The following is a 10,055-nucleotide window of genomic DNA, read 5'->3' on the forward strand; positions in this document are numbered from 1 at the left end:
GGGCCGGCCGCCTCTCGCGCGCCGGGGCCGGGGCCCGCTGGGGCACGCGCTCCCGGGAAACAGGGGGCCGGCGGCTCGACGCCGGGGACTCCCGGCCGGCGACCATCACGGCCGTGCCCCCGACCCCCTCCTTTCTCTCTCCGGGCCTAGTCTTGGACCTCCGAGGGGATTCTTTTTCCACCCCTCCCTTCACGCCCCCCGAACCGCGCGCCTCCCAGGATAGGCTGGCTTTCCTCGCTCTTCCCGCCCCCTTTTCCGTCTCCACCAATCACTGCAACAAGGTCTATCCCGATTTGTTTGGGTCTTGTTTTTATTGCGGCCCCCAGGAGCGGGGTTAAGCCGGTTTCTACTACGGGGCTGCGGTCCTTCCTCTCCTCCACCTCCTAGCTTCTTACGCTGAGGGGAGACCTCGGCAGCCCCTACCCCCTGCCGCAAGGAGGAGCGGGGCGGAGAAAACGTCATTTTTTAGTTACAAAACTAGGGTGCGGGCCTAGGGGCCGCTGGTCCCTTCTCACCCACAGTCTCCAGGCCGGCGACACGCCCTCTGGGTTTCCCCTTTCTCCCGCCCCAAGCCCCTCTTATTGGGTGGCTCGAATCGCTCAGTCTTCATTCCCATTGGTCGATCCGCACCGCCGGGGTTTCTTTTTTTCTCTGATTGGGCTACTCAGCCGGAGACGGTTTGTGGATTGGTCCGCGCGGGGCGCCGACCCAGAGGGACAGGCAGGAGGAAGGCGGCGATGCTCGAGGTTTTTAGCCCTTGGCGCGCGTGCATCGGCTCGCGGCCGTGAGGTGATTGGACGGCGGGAGCGCGCGCGGAGGCGCTCGGTAATCTGGCCCTCTCTGGGATCCCTGCGGGCTGAGTGGCGGGCGGCAGTGTAGGGCCGGGCCCGGTTTTCGCGTGTGGGGTCCCACGGGAGCCCGGCCATCGCGTCCCGGCCACGTTCAGGACTTGGACGCCAGTGCCCAGGCCGCCTCTCTGGACGGACGGTGGGGCCCAGTGGGGTCGCGGTGGGAGGGGAGGTGCGGTCTGTGGGGGCAGGGGCTCTGTAAGGTAGGTGCGAGGCCAGCCCACGCGTGCGGCCGCCGTCGCACTCCGGGCTTCCAGGGCCGCTTGCTTGGCCTGAAACCCATTTAAAGTAAAGAGGGAACCACCCGCCCCCATCTCGGTAGTCTGTCAGCCCGCTTAAAGGGGGGGAGGGACTGTGGGTGCAGAACCAGTCCCGTGTGTTCCGTGTCTCTCAGGAGTTTCTGGGAGGAAGCCCCGCCCCCTCGGTCGGGTAGCCGAGGGCTAGCCCCGGGTGTCCCAGGGTCTCCTCCCGGCCGCAGCATCTGCAGCATCACCCTCACCACCAGTCCCGGTTGCAGCTCCAGACTCTGAGCCATGGAGAGACGGCTTCGGGAGGCGCAGCAATACAAAGAGGAGGGGAACCAGCGCTACCGGGAGGGGCGCTACCGGGATGCGGTGAGCCGCTACCACCGGGCGCTGCTTCAGCTGCGGGGCCTCGATCCAAGCCTGCCGTCCCCGCTGCCCCCCCTGGGAGCCCGAGGCCCCGTGCTCACGGCGGAGCAGCAGAAGGTGCTGGAGAGCACGCAGACTGACTGCTACAACAACCTCGCCGGTAAGAGCTTTCCATCCTGAACGGAGGTTCTCGATCACGACGTTAAAACCATCCGGTGCTTTTGTTGATTTCGTTTTCTAATGGGAAGAGAGGGAGCCCGAATCTGTTGGGTTTGGGGGTGGGAGATTTTCTTTCCCTTCCTCTGACTACCTGGAGGAGCATCTTAAGTCCCTCATTTTCAAGCTGGAGAACAGATGGCTCAGTTAATATCTTTAGAATCATTTTGCTGGAAGTAAAAGATTTTTTAGGCCAGTTAATTTTAGACTGGCTGAAACAGATCCATTGTTAATCAGAGCAGTGCACTAACCTTACAGCTAAAACCACAGTGCGGAGTGATGCCATAGAGACGGTGAAACAATTTTCACATTCTTAGTGGGGGGAAATAGGAGCTGCTGAAGCAACTGAACTAACCCAAGTAACTTCCAGGACCCAAGAAGAGAAGGGGTGCTCAGATCTCTAATCCTTGTGGAACCCCAGTCCTGCTGGGGGGGGGGAGGGTTGGTCTGGTTCCCCAGCTGCACTAGTAGGACCAGGCAAGCAGGAAGTTAATGATTAAGTGAAGACCTTTGGGATTCCTGAAGATACCAAGTGGTCAGAGATAGTGTTAGAACAATTAGAACAGGATGGACGGTCAGATGAAGGGTTCCTGAGCAAACTGCAGGATCTAGAGTAGAGTAGGGAACACTCCTGCCCTGCCAAAGTATCTGTGCAGTTAGAAGTGAGGCAATTGTGGTAACTTTACGATAGGACCGTGATCTGCTTCTGATCTGGGAGCATTAGCACGCTACAGCTGCCTGTACGGTCCACGCCTGTCATGTCATCCGGCTGATGGTCTGAAGAGAAGGCAGATCCTGAGCACCTTGGGCCCCTGGGAGCTCGAGGGACTTGGCCAGCCGTAGCTGGAAGGACCTGACCCTAGGATTCCTGAGGCCAATTTCCTGACCATCACACCATCATGCTCCTTCAGCCCTGCGTGCCTAACAATTATGTGCAGTGCGCCTTCCTTGAGGAGCACTCTGGTCAGAGTTCTGAATCAAAGGCACAAAAATTGTTAAAAACTCAGGATATGAGACGTATAAGCAGAGAAAAAAAAAAAAACCTAGAGGACGTTTAGCTGAAAGGATCCTGCCCAGCCTCCAAATATATGAACTATTCCATAGCATATCCAAATCTGTTCTCCTCTTATTTGCCATATTTATCAAGCTGTGGCCACTACTGTGCTAGAAGCCCTGGGCACTTCATAGTCCCAGCCTTCAGGACTCAGCCTTAAAGATCCAACTGGGCAGGTAAATATCCCAAGAAATGCCTGTGGAATCATATATAGCAAAGCTAGGGGCCATGAAATTATGATTTGTTATCAATCAGTGTTTGATTTGCATCCCTCGTTTATATATCTGGGGTCATAGAAATTCCTTGAGTAAAAAGAGGTCGTAATTGGGCAGCCAAGCCCTTCCTTCTGTAGATCAGTCTGACTGGCTGGGGAGGCTTCCTGACTCCAGGGGGAGGGAATCACTACACCGTGGTCCTTGAAACTAAGTGAGAGGAGCAGGATTGGCTCAGAAGAGGGAGAGATGGTTGGGGTGGTCAGGGAAGACTTTATTGAGCAGGATCTCGAGTAATCGGTCATTTGGATTGGCCAAGGAGAAGGCTGGAGGCTGCTGAGCCAGCAGAAGCCAGGCCTCTGTGGAGGGACTTGTGGGAGAGAGTTACAGGTTGGCATACTGCCTGAGCCTTGAGAAGAATGGACAGTTTGTGCAGGACAGGGCTATTGTCAGATTATGCTAGAAAGATAGGGGGCAGAGATCGTAATTGTAACTAAACTGAACTCTAAAAACAAAAAAAGGAGCTTAAATTGCATCCCAGAAAATGGAGATTCGGTGTCAAGAAACCTGGAAGCACCAGCTACTTCACGGGAAAGTCAGGAGATAGTGAAATCTCGTTTTCCAGCAGGGTAAGGGGCGCCATCTTGTTCAAGGAGGGTTTATGGATTTTAAGGTTTTTTTTGAAGACTAGGTCCCCTCTTTTCAGAGGCCAGGAGGTAAACAGGCACTTGTGGGTCTGACCCCATGCTGATGTCACTCATGGGCCTGATCCCGTGCTGCTGCCAAGCTCCACCTTCCCGAAACTCCCCAGCCCGCGCTTCTTGGGGCGCCTGCATCCTCCACCCCGAGAGCTGGCCGGAAGTGGGATTCCAGCTTTAGCTCTACTACCGCCACTACCATTTACAAAGCACCTACTATGTGCCAGGCTCTGGGCTTAGGAGATAAAGACAAAAGATAGCTCCCGCCCTCAAGGAGCTCCCAGTCCCGTAGGGGAGGCTACAAGCAATGACTCTGTGCAAACAATAGAAAAATAGACAGGATCGATTGGGGAGAGTCTCCAAAGGAAGGCTCTCGGATTAAGGAGATCTGGGGAAAGCTTCTTGCCGACAGTAGGACTTTGGCTGGGACTTCAAGGAGGATTGGGGAGGTAAGAAGAGGGCCAGGTTATTGAGGGACTTTAAAAGCCAAACAAGATTTTATATTTGATTCTTGAGGTAATAGGGAGCCACTGCAGTTGATTGGATGGGAGGAGAGAGATCATTTTGGCAGGTGTAAGTGCAGGACACACTAGAGTAGAGAGAGGCAGAGGGGAAGAGACTTGAGGCTGAGGCCTTCTACCAGGTTAGAGTCTTACATGACATGATAAGGGCCTACACCAGGGTGGGGACCGTGTCCCAGAAGAAAGGGAAAGCATATGGGAGAGCACATTTGGCAAATGATTGGCTCTGGAGGCTGAGTCAAGGATGACTGGTTTGTGAGCCTCGGGGACTGGAACAGTGGGGGTGTCCTCAACAGTAAAGGGGGAGTTAGGAAGAGGAAGGTTTGGGAGAAAGATAATGAGTTATGTGGAGTCAGCAGAGAAGTTAGGGCAGAAAAGGTAGGTTTGGGAATTGTTTGCAACAAGGTTGTCATTAAGTCCATGGCAGCTAATGAGTTCCCCAAGGGAGAGAGTATGGAGGAAGAAGAGCAGAGGGCCCAGGAGCTCCCCACTGAAGCCACTGACCTGCCCCGGGACAACACAAGAGACATACGTTGGTATGGCCCTTGGTACTTTTCTGGGGCTTCTGTGATTCATTTTAAACCAACAACCCGTCAGGGAGATGGAGCACGTGCCTGATACCTTCGAGACAGGGATTATATAACTTGGCCAGCGCCACCCGATGATTCCAGAGCTGGGTCCGTAGCCCACGGTCTGTCCTTTGTTAGGATACGTTAGAAACAGTCCCCAACATGAGACACCCTGGCCCCAAGAGTCCGGGGTAAGCGGGAACCCGAGGAGTGTTAGCGCAGGGGAGGCCCCAGGACACATCCTTCTCCAGCTCCTTTTACAGAGAAGGGAACTGAGGCAGGCGGAGGCTGAGTGCCTTTCCCAGGCTCGCCAGCCCCCGAGCCATCCAGCCCCCTCTGCTGTTTCTGAGGAAACCCTTCTTGTTGTTGGATGGGGGTTGGGCATCAAAGCCTTGGCGCTCAGCGTTGTCCGGGAATTCACCAGGTGGCCCTCGCGCCTCTTTTCTCGGCCCCTTCAGCCTGCCTGCTTCAGATGGAGCCCGTGAACTATGAGCGAGTGAGAGAGTACAGTCAGAAGGTCTTGGAGCGCCAGCCTTCCAACGCCAAGGCCCTCTACCGGGCAGGGGTGGCCTCCTTCCACCTGCAGGACTATGACCAGGCCCGACGCTACCTTCAGGCCGCCACTGACCGGCAGCCAAAAGGTGAGCCGGAGGAGCTGGGGTGTGGGGGGAGAGTGCAGTCGTGGGGCTCAAACGCATCTGCCCAAAGGGAACGGGAAGAGGGTTCGAGGTCCTTGAGGCCCTGATGGGGGGAGACCTGCATTCTCAAGGGTGGATCAGTTTATCCTTTGTGCTTTCCTGTCCCTTTCCCATCTGCCTTTGGGCCTCTTGGTGACCGTAGGAATGACCTCAAAAGAGGGCAGCCTTCCCAACAGCCAGCTTCTGTCTCTGGCATCCAAGAGGGACCTCGGTACCGGCGCCAGACTTTGGGCTCCGGTCCCGAGGGCTTTTCTCGGCTTGGACCTCAGAGTTCGTCGGTGTAGGGAGTGCCACTCCTCAGGGAACAGATTTTTTCTTTCACCTATGATCTGCGATCCAAAGCCTGAGTCTTGCAGGGAAAGTAAAGTGACTTGACCAGGGTCACCCAACCAGACAGGGCCAAAGGCTCAAAGCAGGGCTTCTGGAACCCAGGTTTGTCCTTTACTACCCCGGTCTTCCTCTTTCTCTGAGAAACCTAGCGAAAGGATAGAACTCTCTAACAGCTCATTTGGAAGAGCTAGTCTCAATTAATAAAAAAAGCAAACTGGAGGACGTTCTTCTGATGAAGAGTTACTGGTTTCAAAGGGAGGCCCCTAAATCTCCCAGACAAGCTCCCTACGAAGGTCTGTTTCCATGAAGAGTGAATGGCTCATAATTAACATCTCACCCTGACATAAAGGAAGCATCGAAGGTGGTTTAAAAGCTATTTGCCCTCATAAAGGACGAAAACATTTAGATGTTCTTGCTTCCAAAACAAAGATCCAGCCTTCACTCCTTAAAAAATAAATAAATAAGCAAGCCTCCAGATTAATGAACTTGAATCCGAATCTGATTTTTCTGGGCCCTGTATAGTCAGGATGTTCTTATCTCTTAGAGCAGGGATGGGGAACCTTTTTCCTGCCAGGGGCCAGCTAGTTACCTCAAGCAGTGGTGGGGTTTATACCAGCTTCAGCTCATCTTCTAGGTTTGTCTCAGGCCTTGCAAGTTCCCTAGCCATCTTAGAGGGCTGTAGGAAGGTTTGGGATTATTCACATCTGCTTCCTCCTCCCCGGAGACTCGAATTACTTCATTTCTTTTTTTTTTCTTCCCAAGATGCCAATGTCCGGCGATACCTGCAGCGGACAGAATCGGAACTAAGCAGCTACCACCAAAAGGAAAAACAGCTTTACATGGGCATGTTTGGTTAGCCCAGAGCCAGAGCCTTCTTCGGCCCTCCTTGGAGTCCCCATGCCCTCCTCCCCAGCCTCCCCGACCCGGAAGCGGGGGCTTCAAGCAGTCACCTGTGGCGTACCTCGGCTGGCCTTTGGTTCCCAGCCCTGCACAAACCCGTCCTTTTACACAACCCGGATCTTCCTTTTCCTCGCCGTCTCTGTTTCCGTCCGGCATCACTGTTGTAGCCTTGCGGACGTTTACTATGGGGAACCCCAGAACAAGCCTCCCGGATGAAGGTGGGATAAATGATCTCAACCAACCACACATTCCAGGAAATGGATGGGGGAGACTCATCCGTCCGCAGGCTTTCACAGGGCTGGCAAAAGGTGGTATAGGAAGGCCGGCCCGGAACCAGGCTTCTGCTCTGCTTCCCTAAAGATCCAAGGCAGTGGAATCCCCTTGGGGATTATGGGTATTTGGATGGCATCAAGGGACGCCTGATAGGCTGTAATGCTCTTTCTGGGCCACAAATTGGAATCGGAGATTAGACCCAACTGTATTAAAACTTAACGTTAGGACGATCATTTTTCCCCCCTGGGTCACACTGATGCAACTCTCTGATGCCCCAGGAATAATGACTGTTTACCCGACTGTGACATCTGAGCCCTGCTTTTCCCTTCTGGTCTCTGCTTCTGTTTTCTACACAATAAGCATTTCTTGCCGAAGTCTATGTGAGCCTCATAAATGAACCCCATTCATTCGACTACAGTAGCAAAGTGACCACACAAAGCTGGCCTCTAGGGAAATGGCTGAAGCAGTCTCAGTCCATCCCCAGCCTTCCAGAACATTGTTCTCTGTCCCCTAGTAGTCCCTGTATTTTTTTCAAGTGCCTCTCTCCCTCCAAGGACTTGAATGGCAGAAAAAGGGGATGAGAAGCCCCCAGGATACTGGCGCTGCACAAAGGGCGGGCTGCTGGGCCTCAGACAGTGCTTCTCTGATCAGCTTGTCAGCCTTTTTTTTTTTTTTTTTCATAATTGACTGAATACAATTGGTATCCTTTGTAATCCTGTGTATTTTGTGTATTTAAAAACATTATTTTGAGTTGGTGTGGTTGCTCTGTGGTTGGGGGTGGGGGTGGGGTCTTTATCAGACCCCTATACTGTTCATTGGGTCCTGTGCCAAGCCAAAACACACGGCTGTTTGTAGCAAGGCTCTTAGGGGCCAGGGGATGTCATCTCTCACATCACACAATCTATACTCATCCTCGTGCTTGAAAAGGCTCGCGCTCCTGATGCTAATGTGGGTGACCGCCTTTACACACCTGCTGAAAGCATTTGGTCCAAAGATTCACCCACTGGCAGCTAGACTCGTGATGGAAGCGTGGCTGGGCCCAAGCTCGGTCTACACTCATCGGCCGAGGGACGCTTCCATACTACGGCCCAGTCAAAAAATAAATCCTGGGAAATCTGCCCAGTCTGTGTCAGTTCGTCGTGTCCTTTGTCAGTAATGCCCCTTTCTCCCAGCCCTTCCTCTTATTCATGAGAACACTAGCTCACACTGGCCACGAAAATGTGTTTCTGCCCAAAGGAGCTTTGGGGGAAATTTAGAAAGGGAAGTAAGTCCAGATATTTCCTTTTAAATTGATAGCATTTAATTTCTCTTCCTATTTTTTAAATTCTATAGATAATGACAAACTCTTATTTGATTTATAAAGAAATTCACGTATAATGAAAATGTTCCTTTTATTTGAGACTCCTCACAGAACTGAGGGCAAAAAAGAGCCTTAGAAATCACCTAGTCTCACATCCCCCCTTCAACAGAAAGGAAATGGGCCCGGAAGGCAGATGTTTGCCCAGATCCAAATAGGATTGCCGCTAAGACCTGAATGTGAGTATCTGGACCTCCTCTTCACATCACCTTTCCTTCCAGGCTGCCAAGAAGTAACATGGGGATATGGGTGGTATTGCCATGGCACAAAGGCATGTGGAGAAGGAAAAATCCAGGCGTCATGAAGCACGCGGCCTGACCGGGACGACCCAGAAGTGGGGCCGAGGGGCCAGAAAGCCAAGCCCTGGAATCTGCACAGCCGGGCTCCTTATCAGCTGACTGAGCTGTGGGGGGAATTAAGAAAGAGAAGTAACTTGGGGTTGCTGGGCCAAAGACCCTAATGAATGATGTGGAGCATCTGAAAAGAGATTGTGAGAAAAAAGGAAAGGGAGCAAGAGGTTTCCTAAGCAGGAATGGAAAAGGGACATGGGAAAACCCTCAGCGAGAAAAATGCCTCCAACATTACAGTTCCATCACAGCTAGAACTAATCTGAGCTAAAGGGGAAAGGAAAGGAAGGTCTAAGGGCAGTTCTGAGCTTTTTCCTTTGTTGAGACCTGGGAAGCTGCTTAATGCCAATGAACTTCCATTCCAGTCCCACTGTATTCTGGGTTAGAACAGGAATTGAAACTTGTTAGCAATTTCCAAGCTGGAAATAATCAAGTTATTAAAGGGACGTAATGTAATGTTTCAATTCAATAAAGCGGGAAGATTTTTGACTCAACCCAAGTCCCTTTTTAGCCATCGGGACAGTCCAAAAATAGAATGGTATACCTTGTAATTACGAGTGGCTCGTTAGTGGTCATCAGGTGATAACTAGAAAATCTTCAGTCTCACCCCCATGAAAACTAGAGATGAGGAAACAGGTACAGATTGGAAGTGACTTGTCCAGGCCAAGGAGCAGATGGAAATTGAAATCCAAAACCCGGGACTCTAGATCTTTTACTTGCCCATCCCTCCTCCCACTGTTTAAGCAGAGGCTTAATGCCTCCCTTTCGGCAATGGGACAGACAGAGAGGACTCCTTCAGAGGACAGAAGATTGGACTGGAAAACCAAGTCCCAAGAGTCTAGGACTTCGGAGTCTGAATGGGGATGTTTCAGATGCGCAGGAAGCTCTCCACCGCCGTGATGTAAACTGGCCCCTGCTTCGTGACTGCCACCCTCACCCACACAGGCCCAGATTTCATTCATTTCCCTCCCTGCCTCCTCCCAAGTGTCCTGGCAGCCTCGGCAAGAACCTCTTCAGGTCACCCGAGGTGGACAATTGGTGGGTACTTTGAAATAAGTCAGCCACTGGTCATGGAGAACTTTAGAATTTAAGCTCTCTAAATATAAGGTTCCCCAGGGCTGCCTCCCAACATTCCAGCCCCTCCCCAGGGACAGAAAGCCAAAGGAGCTGGCTTTGAGAAGGGGACGTTGTGAGACAAAACTCAAGATGCTCCAGGGAGAAGTCAGAGTCTCTTCCACCTGCTGGGGATCTCTCAGGCAGACAGGAAAGGAGACTAGGTCTAGACTAAGATCTTGGCGTCCTCTCTCCCTTGCAAGTCATCGGTCACAGGACACGTCCCTCCCTCTTTGTCCCCCATTTCCACAGATTCTTCACTCACGGTGTGGCCAGCTCATCGAGGCCTTCGACCTCAGCCCCAAGCG

General features: G+C 52.6%; 1 protein-coding gene across 2 annotated transcripts; it reads left to right on the forward strand.

Annotated features, from left to right (window-relative positions):
• The first annotated feature begins 20 nt into the window (after positions 1 to 20).
• On the forward strand, positions 21 to 8,052 carry TTC9C (tetratricopeptide repeat domain 9C). Of its 2 annotated transcripts, none has more exons than XM_051967007.1 (4): positions 21 to 825; positions 1,366 to 1,619; positions 5,188 to 5,370; positions 6,520 to 8,052. In XM_051967007.1, exons 2-4 carry the CDS (start codon positions 1,382 to 1,384, stop codon positions 6,612 to 6,614), a joined length of 516 nt encoding a protein of 171 aa, XP_051822967.1. In that variant the 5' UTR covers positions 21 to 825; positions 1,366 to 1,381; the 3' UTR covers positions 6,615 to 8,052. The 2 variants fall into 2 exon arrangements, with proteins under 2 accessions (XP_051822967.1, XP_051822966.1); XM_051967006.1 differs by lacking the exon at positions 21 to 825 and adding an exon at positions 834 to 987.
• The last annotated feature ends 2,003 nt before the right edge of the window (positions 8,053 to 10,055 follow it).

This window comes from Antechinus flavipes, chromosome 6 (assembly GCF_016432865.1).
Source record: "Antechinus flavipes isolate AdamAnt ecotype Samford, QLD, Australia chromosome 6, AdamAnt_v2, whole genome shotgun sequence".
NCBI classification, from domain to species: Eukaryota; Metazoa; Chordata; class Mammalia; order Dasyuromorphia; family Dasyuridae; genus Antechinus; species Antechinus flavipes.

What these genes read in the sequence shown, in the direction of transcription:
- TTC9C (XM_051967007.1), top strand. Translation starts at nt 1,382, where the DNA reads ATGGAGAGACGGCTTCGGGAGGCGCAGCAATACAAAGAGGAGGGGAAC. An exon ending in CTGCTACAACAACCTCGCCG is followed by an intron (nt 1,620 to 5,187) that starts GTAAGAGCTTTC and finishes CGGCCCCTTCAG; the next exon opens with CCTGCCTGCTTCAGATGGAG. An exon ending in CACTGACCGGCAGCCAAAAG is followed by an intron (nt 5,371 to 6,519) that starts GTGAGCCGGAGG and finishes TTTCTTCCCAAG; the next exon opens with ATGCCAATGTCCGGCGATAC.